The sequence below is a fragment of the Notolepis coatsorum genome (assembly GCF_963971535.1).
Source record: "Notolepis coatsorum genome assembly, chromosome: 16".
Lineage (NCBI taxonomy): Eukaryota > Metazoa > Chordata > Actinopteri > Aulopiformes > Paralepididae > Notolepis > Notolepis coatsorum.
Genome location: NC_140180.1, coordinates 72,591,935 through 72,614,623, shown reverse-complemented (window position 1 = coordinate 72,614,623; position 22,689 = coordinate 72,591,935). Strand labels below are relative to the sequence as shown.

The 22,689-nt window shown below is 41.5% G+C and overlaps 1 protein-coding gene across 1 annotated transcript in view; it reads right to left on the bottom strand.

Annotated features, from left to right (window-relative positions):
• The window catches only part of LOC311243244 (connector enhancer of kinase suppressor of ras 2), a gene marked incomplete at both ends in the record, with an annotated part of 192,895 nt that overhangs the window by 70,403 nt on the left and 99,803 nt on the right, over window positions 1-22,689 (bottom strand). Inside the window, 1 exon segment of the mRNA XM_084332391.1 lies at window positions 3,244-3,363. Coding sequence (XP_084188517.1) covers window positions 3,244-3,363 — 120 coding nt within the window.

The window sequence follows — 22,689 nt, the reverse complement described above, 5'->3', positions numbered from 1 at the left end:
GCGTACAGGACCTCAGAGAAGCGCTCATTTTAGAGGTAAGAGCCACACTTTTGATTCCAGCCAATAGCGGAATTCTATGTAAGCAAACTAATGATATATCAACAGCTGGACCGGTTCACAGCTAGGCTACAGTGAAGTAAGCCCCAGTTTTCATATTTGAAATATGAGCACGTAGGCTGGTTGTGAGAGACGTCCAGGTGGTCGGCCTCACTATGAAGATGGCCGGGCTCAGTCTCTACTATAACACTGTGCCGTGTGCCGGAGACATCGCTTCCTGTACCTTTGAAGCGGATGCTGCATTGTTACAGTGGGTTATCAATCTGCCTAATGTCTGTAACTGACAGGCCTCTTAAAGGGGCACTTCACCAAATGAAAAGAAAACACTGCTGATTTATTTTGCACATAATCTCACACACATCCAAAGACTGTTTTGCACACATTCATTTAGTTTGACAGTTATTGAGTCCTTGTGTTGCGTTCATCACCGCCCCATGAAATGATGTAGATGAAAAAATTGCAATACCTTGTCTTTTTCGGTTGTTAAGTCTGATGCCACGCATGACGTATATTCATGTCCGGGGGCCAAACACTCCGCTTCAGACGGGGGGAGATACTAGGAGCACATACTGCAAACTGTTTATTTTTTTACTCCGATCTATTAAAACAATAAAGGACACAGCACTGAGCCTCAGCCAATGCAGGAAGCTTTGCCCCGGAAACCCCGGTTTATTGGAAGGTCGAAACGTCACAACTTAACCACCCAATAGGGACGGCTATCTTGTCATTTCATGGAGCTGTAATTAACACAAGGATTCAAATGTCCCAGATGACATCACTGGTGGCCATATTCAAACGCATTTACTCTCAATAACTGTCTAACTGTCTAAATAACTAAATTAATGTGTGCAAAATGGTTTAGAGTTTTTGGATGTGTGTGAGATTATGTGAAAGTCAAGATAGACCGCGCTCTCAATATATGACACTGGGTGCTGAAATCCAGAGGATTATATGGAAGAAAGCAGGAGGCTGGACCAGCACTCTCAGATTTAAAAAGTTTTAATGGCAGCCTATTGAACAGACATGTTTCGGAACAGGTGTTCCTTCTTCAGTGTTAATAGGCTAGCAATAGGCTTGTTCGAGATGGGATAGGCGGACGCAGATCTGCGCAGGTTTTACTACGGCCTCGCCAAGCGCGTTGCATGACGGTTAGAATGTTGTCCGATTTGCTCTGAAAATCTGACGAGGCGAGGCGCGGAACTCCCGCGGGAGCGAGCCGCGCGCAGCATTCAGAGCGAGGCTCCACAGTACCTCTAAGCCGGCTGCTCCCGGCTGGGAAGCGACTTGCTACGGTCGTGCAAAGCGCCTATTGGCTCAGAAAAGTTGTCAGTCACCAGCCATGTGACAGCCAGGGAGTTATGAGACGTTTGATTGATTGAAAACTTTATTATGTTATGCGTTATCAACTTATCATCATATCATCATGATAAACTTCAAGCTGTCAGACACACACACACACACACACATACAGCAGTGTGTTGTGTGTGCGTGCGGCCAGGAGCGCGCAACAAGATGGTATACATTATGGTATATGAATAGTATATTCCACTGTAGCAGTATATGGTGTGCTGTACATTTGAATCTGATCTAATTTTGCACACGGCCATCGCATTATAATGAGCTGGACAGGTGTGTAATGTGTGTGTGGTGACGTGAAAGCGTATCTGCCGCGCGAGACTAGGCGAGAGGCTCTCGTGAAATCGGCAGTGTCCGCCCTCTTAACTCCTCCCCCGGCTTCACTCGGCTACTCTCGTCTACTAGTCGAGGCAAACCGAAATCCATCTTGAACAAGCCTATAGATAGCTTGTAAAGGTTGGAGCTATATACCATGTGGGCAGGAAGTGACATCATTGAGAGATTATGTTTTTTTGTGATTATGATTGTGAGATGATGTGCAAAATAAATCCGCATTTCTTTTTTTATTTGGTGAAGTGCCCATTTAACTCTTTCAGGTGTAAATCTCACATAAAGAGATTATAATCTGGACAACAGAACATTCTAATGATGACACCCCAGTGGCAACTGGCCAATGAAAACGTTTGACTAGTAGAATAGAGGCCTTGCAATGTGTGTAACCACGTTTGAAAGACAATGCTTAATGTCTGTGTGCTGTAAATTTATGATTTTTGGCAATCGAAAACTAGATGAAAATATAGTACTGACCATAGATGTATTCCAGAATATTCCAGTAAATGCCGTTTATCACAGAATCTATATATTTTCCTGAAACTTTCAAGAAAACAAGGGCTTTTCAAAATGCTATAAAACGGAAATGAACCGATTAAAAAACAATCCGTTTCGACAATGTTGACTGCAAACACGTCATTGATAAGCGACGGGCAGATTAGACACAAATTTAAGACATAGATTATGCATTTAGAGCACTATCATTGAAGTGGGTGGTGGCATTCAACGATAAATATTGTTTCTTTGTATATGGTATAAATTATTATTTTGTTTAAATTAGGTTGTACGCCGACCATCAAGTAATACTTGTTTAGTTTAGGAATAAGGGGCAGGTAACTATAATAATTCTTCTTCTTCCTGCTCCTTTTGCCCATGGTACGGTATTTATGATTTTGTATGAAAAACTCTATGATTGTATTGTTTCCATGTGGCAAATAAAACTCTGAATCTGAATCTGTCAGAGTATGATGGCACTGTTCCACTGTGACTTGTTTACAAGATCCAGTAATAAGACATATAATTATTATATATATTTTTTTTTAAATATATGTAGGCCTATCATATCAACCCATTGTTTTGCACATAGCACATAGCAACCGTTGTCTCCTCCAACATACTGTAGAGGGCGTTCTTAACATTCTGTGAAAGGTCTCTGTTCTGAGATGACGTTCACCTCTGACTACATTTACAATCTTTATCTCCCTTGCCTGTTTGTAGTTCGTGTTTGTGGACAAATAAATAGTTATCTCCAAAAGCCACGGGAAAGATAATGGAATCGGTTGCGTGAGTGTGTGTGATTATGTGTGTGTGATTGTGTGTGTGTGTGTGTGTGTGTGTGTGTGTGTGTGTGTGTGTGTGTGTGTGTGTGTGTGTGTGTGTGTGTGTGTGTGTGTGTGTGTGTGTGTGTGTGTGTGTGTGTGTGTGTGTGTGTGTGTGTGTGTGTGTGTGTGTGTGTGTGTGTGTGTGTGTGTGTGTGTGTGTGTGTGTGTGTGTGCCTACCAGTCCTTCACTGGGCATGATGCTCGTCAGGTGGACTACCTCCAGATGGGCAGACTGGGAGACCAGAGAGTCTGATGACAGAGAGATGATGTGATCGCATATCCCTGCTAGAGTCTTACACTGGGGAGAGAGAGAGAGAGAGAGAGAGAGAGAGAGAGAGAGAGAGAGAGAGAGAGAGAGAGGTCTCTTTATTGTAAATAATAACATGGTTATGGTAGGATCATTATGACACAGCTGCACAGACACACCACAGAACAACAACAAGAAACATGTATGTCCTTCATACCTGCACACAGAGCTACTGTATAATCCCTCTAAAGCCCTTCATGCGAGAGAGAGAGAGAGAGAGAGAGAGAGAGAGAGAGAGAGAGAGAGAGAGAGAGAGAGTATGTCCTTCACACCTGTACACAGAGCTACTGTATTTAGAGGGTAGAAATAAAGGCAAGAAGAGAGAGAGACAGAGGCAGACAGAGAAAGAGACAGACAGACAGGCAGACAGACAGACAGACAGACAGACAGACAGGCAGACAGACAGACAGACAGACAGACAGACAGACAGACAGACAGACAGACAGACAGACAGACAGACAGACAGACAGACAGACAGACAGACAGACAGACAGACAGACAGACAGACAGACAGACAGACAGACAGAGTATTATTGAGAATGGGGGACACACTGACCTCGCCGGAGGAGAGTAAACTGAAATCATTTCATCAGATTGTTCCACATGGCCACTCCCATCACTTCTAACACACGCAGACACACACATCACACACTACCCTACATCACGCACACACACACTACCCGCTCACATCACGCAAGCACACACACTACCCGCTCACATCACGCAAGCACACACACACACACTACCCTCTCACATCACACAAGCACACACACACACACACACACACACACACACACACACACACACACACACACACACACACACACACACACACACACACACACACACACACACACACACACACACACACACACACACACACACACACACACACACACACACACACACACACACACACACACACACACACACACACACACACACACACACACACACACACACACACACACACACACACACACACACACACACACACACACACACACACACACACACACACACACACACACACACACACACACACACACACACACACACACACACACACACACACACACACACACACACACACACACACACACACACACACACACACACACACACACACACACACACACACACACACACACACACACACACACACACACACACACACACACACACACACACACACACACACACACACACACACACACACACACACACACACACACACACACACACACACACACACACACACACACACACACACACACACACACACACACACACACACACACACACACACACACACACACACACACACACACACACACACACACACACACACACACACACACATACCCTTTCACATCACCAATGCAAGCCAAGCCAGGGGGTTACATTTTCATTTTAACATCTAAATTACAGATTTTTAGCAAAGCTGGCTTTTTCTGTCAGATGAACTAGTAAAAATCTATACACTGTTGAGTGGGTGAATTAGTTGAACCCTACTGTAATTTTCACATTACGCTTATAGTGCAATGCTTATGCAGCTCTAGTACAAAGAAGAAGAAGAAGAAGAAGAAGAAGAAGAAGAAGAAGAAGAAGAAGAAGAAGAAGAAGAAGAAGAAGAAGAAGAAGAAGAAGAAGAAGAAGAAGAAGAAGAAGAAGAAGAAGAAGAAGAAGAAGAAGAAGAAGAAGAAGAAGAAGAAGAAGAAACTGAATCCTTAACTGTAAACAAAGGAACAGGTGAACAATCTCACATATGAGGTTAGCATTTTCAGAACTGAACGTGCTGATGGTGATGCCAGTGGCTACAAGCCATTGGTAAAGCCAGGGCCGCCTCAGGGGGTGTGCGAGCAGTGCGGTCGCAAAGGGCCTCGCGGGAAGGGGGGCCTCGCACAAAAAAAATAATCTCGCACAGGGCCTCGCATTTCTCCCAGGCGGCCCTGGGTAAAGCAGTTTACAACGTATGCCTCACATTCACACATTCACTCACACATTCACACACAGACGTTGGAGGCAACCATGTAAGGTGCCAACCTGCTCATCGGGGGTTAGCAGTTAGGGGTTAAGTGTCTTGCTCAAGGACACTTCGACACGCTGCAGAGAGGAGCCGATTACCAGATTCAGCGCTATATAGATTGAATGTATTATTATTATTATTATAATTACCAGACGACCGCTCTACCTCCTGAGCCACTGTCTAACCCTAACCTTCTGATTACCAGACGACCGCTCTACCTCCTGAGCCACTGTCTAACCCTAACCTTCTGATTACCAGATGACCACTCTACCTCCTGAGCCACTGTCTAACCCTAACCTTCTGATTACCAGACGACCGCTCTACCTCCTGAGCCACTGTATAACCCTAACCTTCTGATTACCAGACGACCGCTCTACCTCCTGAGCCACTGTCTAACCCTAACCTTCTGATTACCAGACGACCGCTCTACCTCCTGAGCCACTGTCTAACCCTAACCTTCTGATTACCAGACGACCGCTCTACCTCCTGAGCTACTGTCTAACCCTAACCTTCTGATTACCAGACGACCACTCTACCTCCTGAGCCACTGTCTAACCCTAACCTTCTGATTACCAGACGACCGCTCTACCTCCTGAGCTACTGTCTAACCCTAACCTTCTGATTACCAGACGACCACTCTACCTCCTGAGCCACTGTCTAACCCTAACCTTCTGATTATCAGATGACCGCTCTACCTCCTGAGCCACTGTCTAACCCTAACCTTCTGATTACCAGACGACCACTCTACCTCCTGAGCCACTGTCTAACCCTAACCTTCTGATTACCAGACGACCGCTCTGCCACCTGAGCCACTGTCTAACCCTAACCTTCTGATTACCAGATGACCGCTCTACCTCCTGAGCCACTGTCTAACCCTAACCTTCTGATTACCAGACGACCACTCTACCTCCTGAGCCACTGTCTAACCCTAACCTTCTGATTACCAGACGACCGCTCTACCTCCTGAGTCACTGTCTAACCCAAACCTTCTGATTACCAGACGACCGCTCTACCTCCTGAGCCACTGTCTAACCCTAACCTTCTGATTACCAGATGACCACTCTACCTCCTGAGCCACTGTCTAACCCTAACCTTCTGATTACCAGACGACCACTCTACCTCCTGAGCCACTGTCTAACCCTAACCTTCTGATTACCAGACGACCACTCTACCTCCTGAGTTACTGTCTAACCTTAACCTTCTGATTACCAGACGACCGCTCTACCTCCTGGGCCACTGTCTAACCCTAACCTTCTGATTACCAGACGACCACTCTACCTCCTGAGCCACTGTCTAACCCTAACATTCTGATTACCAGACGACCACTCTACCTCCTGAGCCACTGTCTAACCTTAACCTTCTGATGACCAGACGACCACGTTACCTCCTGAGCCACTGTCTAACCCTAACCTTCTGATTACCAGACGACCGCTCTACCTCCTGAGCTACTGTCTAACCCTAACCTTCTGATTACCAGACGACCACTCTACCTCCTGAGCCACTGTCTAACCCTAACCTTCTGATTACCAGACGACCGCTCTACCTCCTGAGCCACTGTCTAACCCTAACCTTCTGATTACCAGACGACCACTCTACCTCCTGAGCCACTGTCTAACCCTAACCTTCTGATTACCAGACGACTGCTCTACCTCCTGAGCCGCTGTCTAACCCTAACCTTCTGATTACCAGACGACTGCTCTACTGCCTGAGCCACTATTGAAAGCTATCGACTGGTAGAATTCTAAGATATACAAATAATACTCCTCAATTTTAAATTCCCAAAACACAATATTGTATATATTAACTCAATATTATATTATTATTATCTCCAACAGGCAGTAGCCTGGGGGGGGGGGGGATTATTATTTATTATTATGCATTCTGTCTGTGTATGTGTATGTGTCTGTCTGTGTCTGTGTACAGTTCTAAATTAATTGAAGTCAATGAAAAAGTTGCATGCATGGTGCTTATACTTCACCTTACATACACGTTTCATTAACGTCATAATGCATTGCATGATATTTGTACCCACCTAAGGTGTCTGTAATAGTTGGAAATAGCTTACTACAATATATCTTCTACAGATGAGCTAACATGGAACCCTCTAGGGAACACAAAGGAATGGCCAAAGGCTCAATAGCGAGAACACATAGAAGTGGGGAAAGGGGACAACCCTGCCTCGTCCCCCGTTATAGAGGGAAGTAGGTAGATCTGATGGAGTTGGTCAACACTGAGGTGAGAGGGGATCGATACAACAACTCAAGCCAAGCTATGAAATCTCACCCAGACCGAACATCCCAAGAACAGCAAATAGAAAGCCTTCTCAGCATCCAGGGAGACAGGAACCTCTGCCTGCTGTGGGGCTGAGCTGAGTACAAAGCGTGATATAGTCGACAAAGATTAGAAAACAAAAAGAGCTCCTTGACAAACCCAGTCTGTTCTGGTGATATAATCGATGAGAGAACATTTTCCAATTGTGTGTATCTTAGATAACAGCTTGGCATCCACATCTAAAAGGCTGACAGGCCTATATAAACCAGGCTATTTAGATTCCTTAATAAAACAGATATGGATGCCTGACCAAATGTGGGAGGGAGAGTGTTGGCCTCAAAGGCCACATTAAAGGCGTCCAGTAGCACTGGGGAGATTTGTTTTGAGAAGGCCTTGTAAAATTTGGAAGTGAACCCAGGCTTTGGAGCTTTGCATGCTTGTAATTGCTTGTGTTTAAGTCCTCAGGGGTGAAAGGTTCATCCAGGCTGGCCTCATAACTCTCTTCTACGTTTGTATTTCTAATTTATCCAGAAATTCACTAATTAATGAGAGACTTGTGTAAAAGGATTCAAATACCTTATAATTTCTTGTTTGTGATTAAGAGTTTCCACTATTAGACAGCTTGGCATATCTGGTGGAGCCAGTAGGTGTCCAGACTTCTCACTCTGCTCATATAATCTGAGTTTGGACTGTAGTATTAATTTAGCTGATTCATCAATGAAAATTAGGTCAAATTTTGCTTGGAGGGAAATCCCCTCACTTTCTCAGAAATCTCAAACAAACATTGTATATGTAAGCGTTGAGCAGATTTAGTATAAGATATTAGGCTATTTGCCCATTTCCTTTAGATACATACCCCATAATGTTGTTAATAGCCATAAATTGTTCTAATTTGGCTGAAATTAACTCAACAAAAACCCAGTCAGCAATACATTATCAAATCACCATGGAGGCAGCCATAGATTAAGTGTTGAAATGCTAACTGTATTAAATGAGGGGCATGGTCCGAAATTACAATTGCTTCATATTCACACTTCCTGACTCGTGGCAGGATCTATTATCTAAAGGAACAGCATGTCTCCCTTTAATTTATTATTCCATGTACAGCACTGGACTAATCTCTCTCTATTCTCTGCATCAATCATATCTCTCTAGCTCAAATGAGCTTGGCCATTTCTTAAATGTATATATAACTACAGATGCCATAATAAGAGTAACAAAACACAAAAAATAAGAAAAAAATCACATAGCCCGCCTCTCCTTCCCCAACTGAACAACTGAAAGGTGTTAAACTCTCCTCTACTTTAACTCCTCTTTCACAACACTGTCCTGCTGAAACACTAACCCTGTCAACTTTAGTTCCCTCCAACATAAAATATATCCATAGCACTTTTCTTAAAGGTGCACTGTGCTGAGAGAGACTTGACATAATTTTTTAGGGCATTTCCTTTATTCAAAAGGAAAGTGCATGAGTGACAGGAAATCAGGGGTAGAGAGAAAGGGGATGACATGCAACAAAGATATTAGGCCGGATTCAAACCCAAGACATTTTGATTACTGTACATGGTATGGGCCCTAGCGTGGTGAGCCACCAGGACACCCCAAGACTTGAAAATCTTGAATGGAAAACAATATATGATATATAATGAATAAACAAATTACCCTCAGTATTGATTGATTGAATTGTTTATTGATTTAAATGGATAACACATATACAGTACAATTGAACAGGTATACATATCAGCCCACCATTTTACCAATAGGATTTAAAAAATCCAATTTTTAGAACATTTTATATGTAACGCCCAGACAACTATCAAAAGAATATAGAGTAGTATTTCACTGTTTCTCCCAACGGCGGGGCCCACAACCCCATCCACAAACACTGAAGAAGAAGTGCCGTTTAGGCTCATGTTTGGTTCAACAATGCTTCAAAGTGGTTTCATTTTGATAATCCAAAAATAATCGTTGTATGCCGTGCCAGACTGGCTAGTTTAAACTGAATTAGGAAAATCTGCTTTTTGCTTCTGTACCGCGGAAACATGGAATGTTTTGCAATGCACTTTAAAACTCAATTCATTAGTATCTATAGGTCAGTTTAAATCTTTAATAGAAAACCACTTCACCACAGTCTGCAGTTGTTTTTAATCATTTTAAATGTTTAATTGATTGACTTTCTGTTTATATATTGTTTTTTTATGTATTATGTGTTGTATTTCTCGACATCATTGTAAATGAGAGCTTGCTCTCAATTATCCTTTAAGATTAAATACAGATTGAATAAATGAATGAAAAAAACAAAAGTCTCCCCCCAAACTGCACAGAGCCCCAATAAGCTGTGTTATTTCTAACCACATGTCTGTACACTCAGTAAACTGAAATATAAAATAATTCATCGCCTGAACAGAAGCAGAGAATGAAAAGCCTCAACCCTGCTGTCCCTTCACTACAGACTATAAAGACACATTTTTTTAAGTTAGACCAAAGGTACAAAAACATAGCTTTCACAAATAGTACCGTGAGTCACAACAACCCACTCACATAAATGTCACAATATGAGTCAGCCTTGTAAATGTGTCTGTAAAAAGCAACTAGAAATTACTGTCTTGTTGTTTTCTTCATGGTGGACAGATGATATTTCCCGTCGGCCACCGGTAGCATGCTTTACCTAGCCGTATTTTTAATTTTTTTTTATCTCTCTTTCTCCGATTTTTTCTCTGTTTTCTCCCCGTCCCAATTTAGTCGTTGTGCCAATTCCCCCCCCCCCCCCCCCCCCCCCCCCTCCCCTACCTGGTTGTTGTGCGCATGTTCTCCTACTGGTCGGTACAAGGGAACCCTGAAGTATCCGCACGCTTCCTCCGACAGCCAGTGGCTCTCTTCTCACCTGGCAGCGAGGGCTCTCATTGGTGAAGTGTAACGCGTGGGAGGTCACGCTGCCTTCCTCAAGTCCTGCCTCCGCTGAGCAAGCGCCCAGACCTGACCTGTAGGCGTCGCTGTCCACAACGCCAGTATCCCACCCACGGCTTCCCTCCCCCTAACCCAGCCAAACGAGTTAGTATAGCGATCAGCCCAAGCCAAGGCAATGCTGACTCCGGGAGTCGAGACCGCAGCCTCTTGCATTGGTGACGAGCGCAATCTCCGCTACGCCACCTGACCGCCCCTACCTAGCCGTATTTTGCCGTGGTTTGACATCTCTGGGGGCGGTAAGGAAAAAACTACAGTAAGTAATCAAAAAGAACAGACCAAGGTTGTGAATGTATCCGTCCTTGGATATTCTAGCCTGGTAGAAGTCCTCCGCTGCTGGTGGGGAGTTGAAGGTGTGTCTCACACTCCCCAGGTTGATACAGTAGCTAGAACCGCAAGATATGGAAAGCTGTAACCCACTTTAGCCTCCCAGAGCATCACCTTCACTGCAGTGAAAGTAGCCCTGAGCTTTGCTTATCTCCACAGGTAGATCAGGGTAAATGTGGACCGGCTTGTCCTGGTAGGCGAGGGGAACCTTCCCCGTAGCGAGGCCCACAATCCTCTCCAGGCGATGATAGGTCTTGGACGATCCTGTTGTTTGAGTTTTGGTGCTAGCGATCTATGGGGTTAGTCAATCGTCACTGCAGGAAGGGAACATTCTCAGCCCCCAAGATGTCCAGGATAAACTCCTCCATAAATATAGTGGGATTAGTTTGCTCCACTCCGAGATGCAGATAAACCTCAACTCCTGCGTTCCAGATCAAAGCGTTTATCCTTTAGCCGCTTCAACTCCTTCGTCCTCAACCTATGTTGAATGCATGCCAGGGTGTCCGTGAGCCTTTGTGTCATCTCCGTTTGCCCTTTAAGCCTGTTACCATCGGTAGTGTGATAGTAAAGGGTTAACCTTCTGTGTATTGTCGCAGTGAAAGGGTTAACCGTTTGGTAGTGCGGCAGTGAAATGGTTAATCACTTGGGGTTAATGACAGTGTCAAATGTTTCCCATTTCCTCTCTGCAGGCTTTCCAAAGTTGTTGTTGTTTCCTTCTTGTTGTTGTCTTGTCCCTGCTTCCTGCGGAGGCTGGAGACCTCCACCCATGGTCTTTTTTGATCATCTGTTTTGATTCCAATGCGGTTCCGAATTTATCCCAGAGAAGTTCCATTGTTATCCTTCCGCCATGTTTCTTGCTAGCTTATTCGCCGTCCGCTCTTGTTATTCCTCTGGTCTTTCTTTTCTAGCTACCAGAGCTCCGTGTCCGGGCTGCGTCTATGCTTTTACCAACGCGTTCGTGTTTCCGGGTTCCCGTTTTGCGCTCTGATTGGCCAGGGCATGTGACATGTGCGCCAATCGTGGGACGGCAAGTTCTGCGCCTATTTCCGGGTCGAACAGCCTGCAAACTACCTAACGCCTAGTTTATCACTGGTTAAGCTTAGGCGCTCTTTCGCAGTTGGTTACGGTTAGAGTTTGGAATCAGGGCAGGCGTTCTATCGCCCTGCTCTAAGACAAACTGTAACCTTAACCAACTTCGAAAGAGCGCCTAAGCTTAACCAGTTTAGAAACTTGCGGTCCCCCCAGATAGCAAAAGGTGTTAATTCAATGTTGATTTATGGTCACAATGCTTGATTTTTGGTTAAGGTCGACGATTGATGTTGAATCACCCATTAACCACTAAAGCAATTGACTAATGTTGAAAACATATCATTGAATCAATATTGTTTTGTGGTTGCATTTTAATGATTGAAATGCCAATATCTAATAAATGTTGAATCAACGTATGGCTGCTGCTCAACGTATGCTGTCGTCATTGTCTCATCACCCAGACTGCACTGCACTTGTGCCCCGCCTCCCAGAATGCACCTGTGCGGCAGCTTCCTGGCAGCTAGCTACCTCATGTCTCCATTGTCTCTCTGCATGGTGAGTACTGCATGGCAATAATGTCGATTATGTTGTATGTTGTATGTTGTATGTATGCGTTCGATTGCAAACGCCAGTGGAGTAGTGCCGTGTTCGTTTTTACATGGTAGAGAATATTATATTAACCGTTATGCATGCCTGCTAGCTGAAGCTAATTTAGCTAGTAGCGTTAGCAGTTAGCTATAATGTTTCTTGATTTTGGTGTTTAGTGATATCCACCTGTTGCATATAAGAATATAAGAGGCCAGGTATCAACGTTAGCTCCCGGAACGATAGCCAGTTAGTTAGCACCAGCCAGGTATCAACGTTAGCTCCCGGAACGATAGCCAGTCAGCCAGCACCAGCCAGGTATCAACGTTAGCTCCCGGCTAACTGGCTATCGTTCCGGGAGCTAACGTTGATACCTGGCTGGTGCTAACTAACTGGCTATCGTTCCGGGAGCTAACGTTGATACCTGGCAACATTGAATTAACGTTTTTAAAATCAAACGTTTTCAAGTATTATTATCACTACTATGTCACAAATACATGTAGAATGTAAAACGTTAGGTTGGCAATAGTTTAGCAATAGGTTAAAAGTGAGTTTATATCATTTTTAAGTTTTTTTTTCAACTCGCGTTTTTGACCCGGAAGCGGAAATGAAAATGTTGAACGATCAGAATTGGAATCTTTTTTCAAGAGGACCTCGCTAGCTATCTGCCAGTGTTGAAATTTCACCAAACTACACTTCCTGTGGTCCGCTATGGTCGTTCAAAGTTCGGCGTTCTGAATGAAACATATCAATAATTGTTATGATTCGCGATAATAAGCTACAAAAGGTAACGTTTTTGACAAATATTGAAACACAGTCAGTTTCTCCACACTATTGTAATCATGTAGGAATAATTAGATCTGAAATTAGTTACAAAATGATTACACTGTGGGAGAAATAAAAAAGTACAGTCGATTACATTAAATATCAGTATATGTTATTATGCACGCTTGGTGATACTATATCCAAATTGAACTCGGCCATTTGAAAGATACTATATGTATATATATATAAATGTGCGAATTGGCTATAATAAGGTAATGTATAAGCATATATTCTATATTCTATAATAATATTTCAAATTGCATTGGTCCGGATGGGAGAATTCAGTACTGTATATACAAAACCTTCAATTTGATCATATTCCCTTTATTAATGTCCTTAGATCTTTTGTACACATGATCTCAAGAGGGTACTGAATGAGCTCAGTGGCAGTTTTTTAAGTTTGGTCATTATTATCATGGTTTTATTCACTGTCAAAGATGAAAAGAAAAATCATAATTCATATTTTCCTTTGTTTCATCAGAATTTAAGCAAGCCTAGTAATAGACACAATATTTCTGACACTGAGAATACATTCATTGAGGTCCATAGATGTTCCTAGATACCAAGAATATGCAAATAGCCCTTGTAGAAGTGGAGCAATATTCCATTTACCTAGGTATACATTTTTACTGATTTTCACCTGGGGTGGAACAGGTTAAACTGTTAAATGGTCATTTTAAAACTAATATAAGAAATTAATGTATAGTGGTATATTTATGAGGGGAAAGCATATTTGCAACAACTTTTAACATTTATACAGGTAGGTTATTGATAACTAATTCTGTTATGAGTGTCATATTACAGTGACATTCATACAGTATCCTTTGATTTCACATAATTTAATTATTATTTCACAATAAAATGCTGTAATCAAAATCCTCTGTAATATCACATCAGATTTTGTAATCTCACAATAACATAGCAATATTTCACATTTAATTATTATTTCACAATAATAGTAATCAAAATCGAAAGACCATTTGCATATTATTGGTATCTAGGGACATCTATGGACCTCAGGGAATGTATTCACATTGTCAGAAATATTGTGTCTATTGCTTATTTTTATAACGTGATTTTTTTCTGTGGCTTATCTAAATACTAATTTGATGCTATGACTATGTTTATATCGCTATATGCTTCATCTCCCCTTTAAGCTTAGGCACTCTTTCGAAGTTGGTTAAGGTTAGAGTTTGTCTTAGAGCATGGCGATAGAACGCCAGGTAGTTTGCAGGCTGTTTGGCGTGCCACTGGTCCTGCTAATGTTGAATGAATGAATGAAAACTTTATTTAACAGATTGCAGAAGGGGTACAATACAGTATGGCTCAATACACACAATTGTTAAGGGGATGCAGACCAGAGAAAGACGTTTTTGTCTCGTTTACATCAGGGTCCCCCATTTTCAATTCATAGTGACATTTATGACATACACATGATGACATTTATGTCTCCCCCCTTTTTTCTTTCTTTTTCCAGAATCACGTACCCGTTTCAAGAAGCCGCACGTTGCAGCAATTGAAGCAAAGACCTGTTCTAGCCAAGTAAATACCACAATTTATGTACCATTACATTGACTATATAGTTAGAAGTTTGGTTATATGCATGGTATTTTCTAATGAACAATATAACAATAATATAATAATGGACTCTCTTGATATTGATCAAAATGTAGAATTATGCAAGTGTTTCACCCTGCACATTGCAATGCAGCACATTAATCAGGACCCTCCCCCCTTTTTTCTTTCTTTTTCCAGAATCACGTACCAGTTTCAAGAAGCCGCACGTTGCAGCAATTGAAGCAAAGACCTGTTCTAGCCAAGTAAATACCACAATTTATGTACCATTACATTGACTATATAGTTAGACGTTTGGTTATATGCATGGTATTTTCTAATGAACAATATAACAATAATATAATAATGGACTCTCTTGATATTGATCAAAATGTAGAATTATGCAAGTGTTTCACCCTGCACATTGCAATGCAGCACATTAATCGGGACCCTCCCCCCTTTTTTCTTTCTTTTTCCAGAATCACGTACCAGTTTCAAGAAGCCGCACGTTGCAGCAATTGAAGCAAAGACCTGTTCTAGCCAAGTAAATACCACAATTTATGTACCATTACATTGACTATATAGTTAGACGTTTGGTTATATGCATGGTATTTTCTAATGAACAATATAACAATAATATAATAATGGACTCTCTTGATATTGATCAAAATGTAGAATTATGCAAGCGTTTCACCCTGCACATTGCAATGCAGCACATTAATCAGGACCCTCCCCCCTTTTTTCTTTCTTTTTCCAGAATCACGTACCAGTTTCAAGAAGCCGCACGTTGCAGCAATTGAAGCAAAGACCTGTTCTAGCCAAGTAAATACCACAATTTATGTACCATTACATTGACTATATAGTTAGACGTTTGGTTATATGTATGGTATTTTCTAATGAACAATATAACAATAATATAATAATGGACTCTCTTGATATTGATCAAAATGTAGAATTATGCAAGTGTTTCACCCTGCACATTGCAATGCAGCACATTAATCAGGACCCTCCCCCCTTTTTTTTTTCTTTTTCCAGAATCACGTACCAGTTTCAAGAAGCCGCACGTTGCAGCAATTGAAGCAAAGACCTGTTCTAGCCAAGTAAATACCACAATTTATGTACCATTACATTGACTATATAGTTAGACGTTTGGTTATATGCATGGTATTTTCTAATGAACAATATAACAATAATATAATAATGGACTCTCTTGATATTGATCAAAATGTAGAATTATGCAAGCGTTTCACCCTGCACATTGCAATGCAGCACATTAATCAGGACCCTCCCCCCTTTTTTCTTTCTTTTTCCAGAATCACGTACCAGTTTCAAGAAGCCGCACGTTGCAGCAATTGAAGCAAAGACCTGTTCTAGCCAAGTAAATACCACAATTTATGTACCATTACATTGACTACAGCACCTCATCACTATGTCATCTTATTCTCGGGCTAAAAGACGTAGAGTCAACAAATTACTGAGAGAGACAGAGCAGGCTATCCTCACTGATTATAAGTTAATTGTTGCTGCTAATTCAAGGACAAACCATCACTCTTTAGAGAACTACAACACCCCATCTGGTGTTTCACAGCGTAGACAGATGGCCGGCGATGACGGGCAGCTTATGAAAGGCAAGTCTATTGGACATGGTGTAATTCCTCGTGTGATTTGCTGCTTATTTTTATTTCTCACTTAATGATTTTAACTCTTCTTCTGAAGACCTTACCATCCAGAAGAAGAATTCAATGCTGGCTGAATTACTTGTCGTGGTGAAGGATCTATCGAGAGATGTGCAGTTCATCAAGACCGAGTTGGCTGAGGGCAACATATCTGGTGGGACCAGGGGACACGGCGTGGCCACCACAACCACTATGCTCCCCTTCCAGCTGCCAATCGCCAGTGAACAGGACTTCAATGAGGCAGAATCATTACTGATGGAGCAATCAGTCCGTCAAAAGGTAAGATGGTAATTTATTGAACTGCATTCATTTATCAAATGTAGATCGTTTCAGTGTGGTCTTGTTCAGGGGAAAAATGTGTTTAGCACTTTCTAGTTCAAAACGTGTTAGAGCTTGTATATCTGCTATTTATGAAACGTTTTGAAATTGTTCAAATATGCCGTTTACATATGGACAGGAGGGTTAATGTGGTTAAACCTAATGACTGGCATGGGCTGGAATATCAGTGCATGCATAAAGTGTGTGTATAAACAAGTTGGTTGCTCTGTGTTCATAAAATAAACGTTATGCTGTTTCTAACGCAGGGCCTTCATTTTCTTCTCTCTGATTTAGATTTCTCGCCTGGCTTTGGTAGGAGGCACCAATTCAGAGAACCTGATCAGACTGATGTTGAAAACTGCTATGACCAACGCCCTGGCCAGTGGGTTCAACTGGGCTGGAAAGAAAGACAAGCGTTGTTCAGAAAGCAAGAAGCCATTCAAGCACACCACACTACAAGCCTGCATGTTTGGTGAGCTTCCTCCCCTGCAAACTACTTCATAGGTTAAGTTTAGGTAGTGAGGTGGTGATGCTGGTGATGCTGGTGATTCAGAATATAATTATGCTGTTGCAAAAACTTAAAAAAAAAGTGTTATGTTGGAATAAAAGTGATGAAAGTGCAACCTATAAGAAATGGACAACGTAATTGAGCTTTAGAGGTGCATGGATACACATTGTATTGCCTAGATGGTGTCAGGCTAGGCGATTGCTTAATTCTCTTTCCTGTCCAGTCTAACTGGATGCTGACTGTAGCTTGTTACTGTAGACCTACAGAGTGAGTAATTGAGTGATTAAAAAAAATCGCACTCGTGTGAAGTGAGGGCCGGGTGCTCTTATCATCGTACATCATCTCACCCACCTCTCTTCCTCCCTTTTTTATTTTTGTGTCTATCAGCTGCTGCTCGACAGTTTGACCCCAAGCTGACCGACCAGGACTACAGCGAAACTGTCAAGAAGTGGCTTCGTTATGCGCCAGACCGGGAGGGAGGCATCTCAAGGAACCGAAGTGACCCAAACTTAAGTCAAGCGAACCAGAGTCAAACTTAGGGTACCCCAGCACAGCACAGCACACCACACACTGTTTCCCTGGTTCATACAGTACAAGGAATTACCCTGGCATCTACTTGAATGACTTATGCTGCTTCAGCCTGTTCTTGGAACCGAAGTGACCCAAACTTAATTGTCAAGCGAACCAGAGTCAAACTTAGGGTACCCCAGCACAGCACAGCTACCCCAGCACAGCACAGCACACACTGTTTCCCTGGTTCATACAGTACAATGAATTACCCTGATGGACACTGTTCTTCCATGGACGGCATCTACTTGAATATGCTGCTTCAGCCTGTTCTTGGAACCGAAGTGACCTAAACTTAATTGTCAAGCGAACCAGAGTCAAACTTGGGGTACCCCAGCACACTGTTTCCCTGGTTCATACAGTACAAGGAATTACCCTGGACACTGTTCTTCCATGGACGGCATCTACTTGAATGACTTATGCTTCAGCCTGTTCTTGCAGTGTTTATTTTTTTAATTTTTAATTTTAACCTTTATTTACCCAGGGTAGGTTCGCTGAGCACAGATGCTCTTTTTCAGCTACGCCCTGCTTCACATTCACAGAGTTCCATTCACACCTGGGAGCTGCCCAGGCCTAACAAAATTAATAGTTGGTTTCAGGTTGCCGACCGACCCTGCCGATTTAGGTGCGACCCAATATATTTTATGAGTTTTTAGAAAAAACTATAAAAAAAAAAAAAAAGACGTTTTTTTTTTTTTTTTTTTAATACCGTTTCATAGAAATCTTAGTCAAACATTTAGTATTATGGATATTAAACATGCTGGCAGAGTACATGCATCCATGTTGTTGTGAACATTTTAATTAAATAAAGAAATTCCCTAGAATAAAATAAAAAAATAAAATAAAATAAATTCCCTACCTACCCATGGCCAAACTGACAACCAACCTGAAACCAACTATTAATTTTGTTAGGCCCCAGTACAACCACAGTCTGACACTGTTGGCCACTGAGCAACTCCACTGGAGCAGTTGGGGGTTTAGTGCCTTGCTCAAGGGCACTTCAGCGGTTGGTGTTAAGGGTATGGGAGAGAGTTATATGGGAGAGAGTTATAGAAACATTAGGGGTGTAACGGTACACAAAATCCACGGTTCGGTACGTACCTCGGTTTTGAAGACACGGTTCGGTATTATTTTCGGTACGGGGGGGGGGGGGGGGGGGGGGAATCCAAAAATAATTGCTTTTCATTTATCTATTTATTTAACTGTATTAAACAATATAAAACGAATTGGCCATAATTGACTGAGCAAACTAATGCTTACTGCTGTAACCTACTAATAACACTTAAGTAAATCTGAAGATTATTATATAGCAGATGCCTTGGAGGATAAGTCGTGGACAACTGTAGATCATCTAAGCTCCACTGTGTTTAAATTCAAATCCTATGCCATTGTTTATATTTAACCCTTGTGTCTGAAAACTAAAGTATTATACTCTTATTAGGGGACTAAATTGAAAAACTCCATAAAAAGATTATGTTGAAATAATTTCCCACTTTCTTTTCCATAAATATTTTATTCAACTTCAGCCCTGATCATAACCATTTTTTATATTATTTTTGTAATGAAATACTCCCACTTTTCTGAAAAGAGTTGTTAAATATGACAAAAAAAAGAATATGTGGTGGTTATGATCGGGCTGAAGTGGAATAAACAATTTATGAAGAGTAAAAAAAAAAATACAAGATAATTAAAAGATTATGCCACATATTATGTTGGCTCATCACTGCAAAGTTATCAAACAAATACGAATCTGATCAGACACAAGGGTTAAGTTGTTGTTCCCTTTCTAATTTCCTCAAACATCTAGTCTAGTTAATGTGATCAATATTATTTGACAATTGATGCTTTTTGTTGGACATTTCAGTCAGTAGTGAGCTCATACTTTGAGCTCATAAATTTATAGTTAAAATGATTGCAATCTTGTCTTCGTTGTGCATGAATGCGTGTGCTCACCACACACAATATGTGTGTCACTATTCTGGCAGTGGCTATATTGTTAATGAAAGCCTGTTATAAGGTCTGTTATTTGTTTTTTGTAAAGTTTTAGTCACTGGAAGTTCTGATACCCTAGAAAAAAAAATAAAAAATTTAAAAGCCATGTTGTCATTTTTGTTCACACATTTTTGGAAATATGGTCATATAAGAATTTTATTATTATTTATTTAACAATAGTGTGTTTAACAGCAGGAAAAAAACATGTAATGTTATGATGTATACATATCAGCAGCAATATTTTAATGTAAAATGTACATTAATCAGTATTGATACCTTAACTTTACAAGTAGATGTACAAGTTACAAATGTACAAGTAGAGTACCATTTAGATTATGGTTGAATAAACATTGATGTCTAACATTGATTCAATATAAAATCAACTAAAATGTGCATGTATATTACCATTTAGATGATGGTTGAATCAACATTGATATAGTATCAGCTATGGTTGACACCTAACGTTGATTCAACGTTAGGGTCATAGACAACGATCTATATAATTTAGATGTCAGGCTTCAACATAGATTCAATATTTCTGCTGAACCCTATTTCAACGTTGATTCACTCATTTTTTGCTATCTGGGCCACGATTGGGCGTACATGTCACATGACCTGGCCAATCAGAGACGCGGAAACACGAACGCGTTGGTAAAAGCAATCAGGCGTCCGGGCTAGGCTAAGTAGAAGTTGAGTTTTAAGCTATTTCAGCTCAAAATTGTTTACCTATATTAGTTGTAATGTGCTGTATAAGTGAAAGTCTATGCAATTGTTTTGCCTTCAAAGCAGATTGCACGCACACACACACACACACACATGCACACCCGCACACACGCACACCCGCACACACACACATGCTGGTTGACTGCAACAGACTCCTCAGTAGTTTACAGTCGTCCTCTCTCCGAGAAGTGCATCCTCGCACATCTTTAATTTCCCAGGGTTAAGGCACTGAGATCCCAACCCCATTGCTGTTACGGTTTGGATAGGTGTGTTGGACCCAGGTGCAGTGTAGAACAGACACAACAAGAGACAGGTGTTGGTTCTCGAATCTGAGCACTGCTCCTTTAATTAGAGTACTTGAAGATCAAAATAAAGGAGAGATAGCAAGTCTCCAAAACATGCTAAATGCGTATAATAACACACATGGTAATATACACAATAAAGGGGAAAATAAAGGGGAGAAAGCAAGTCTCCAAAAACGCACTAAATAATAAACACGTCACACAACGGTGCTGCATATACTCGCAGTAAGAAACACTTTAAATAATGAATGCAAAACGGCAATCATAATGACATGGCGACTCAGACAAATAGCGAACAAGGTTATCCTCTGTGGCAAGGAGCGATAAGGCTTTCACAAGAATACAAAGTACTACTCACGGTAATGTCCAGTGAACGACTGACGATCTGACTAGTAGTAACCAGGAAGAACATATAAAGCCAACTAAACTACACACACCAGGTACCAATTAGAGCAATCAAGGCAGATAGACAGGTAATTACCATCGGGTAACGCTATGGCTTTTGCTTGAAGCTTTAACATTTTTTGAACCTGACCTCCAGGTTCATATGCCAGTTATATGAACACAAGGCCTATGAATCTCATTATAATGTGTTGATATGATACTGTATGACAGTTTGCCACCATTTCGCTGTGGAAAAGGACATGGCACGGTGGTGCAGTGGTTTCTCTGTGTGTAGTTTGCATGTTCTCCCCGTGTTTGCGTGGGTTTCCTCCGGGTACTCCGGTTTCCTCCAACACCAAAATGCTAGTTTTCCTGCCGCTGCCCTTGACCAAGGTACTGGCATTACAACCGGAGTTGGTCTCCGGGCGCCACACTGTGTGACTGCCATGGGTGTAAAAAGTACCCAGAAATGATACTTAAGTGAAAGTATGGGTACAGTCTCAAAATCGTACTCAAGTAAAAGTCAGAGTATCTGGCTAAAAACACACTTGAGTAAAAGTTAAAAAGTTTCTACTTTTAAATGTACTTAAGTACTAAAAAGTAAAAGTAAAAACGTTTTTTTCTGACTGTCTATTCTTCTGATAGCAGGTGTTTAATCAAAGATCGCCGCTTTCCAGTCTTGCACAAGGACCAATCAGCATGGGTATGGGCAAGTTCATTTTCCATTGATGGGGATTTGATTGGCTGTTTTTAAATAAAGTGCGGCCAAAGGATTTATAACGTTAACGTTAGTTCGGCCAGAGAAACAAATATGGTAATTAAAATAGTTGGACCTGCGAGATTTGTACTTTGTAGGTCTGCATTTTAAATGTGAGGAGTAAAAAGTATGTTTTTTTCCACTGAAATGTAATGGAGTAAAAGTACAAGTATGCAAACCGAATAATACTTGAGTTTTGATTGATTGATTGAAAACTTTATTAACAGATTGCAGAATGGGTACAATACAGTACAGCTCAATACACACAATTGTTAAGGGGATGCAGACCAGAGAAAGACTTTCATCTTGTTTACATCAGGGTCCCCCATTTTCAATTCATCAGGACATATATGACATACATGACATACAGATATTCAGTACTGCTACATCTATACATTTATGACATACCAGATTTGCAAATACAGTACTGTTTGTGATACAGAAGGAGTCAAGAAAAGGGAGTATATACATTTGACGTAGAAACTGTACATTGGAGGAGGTTGGGT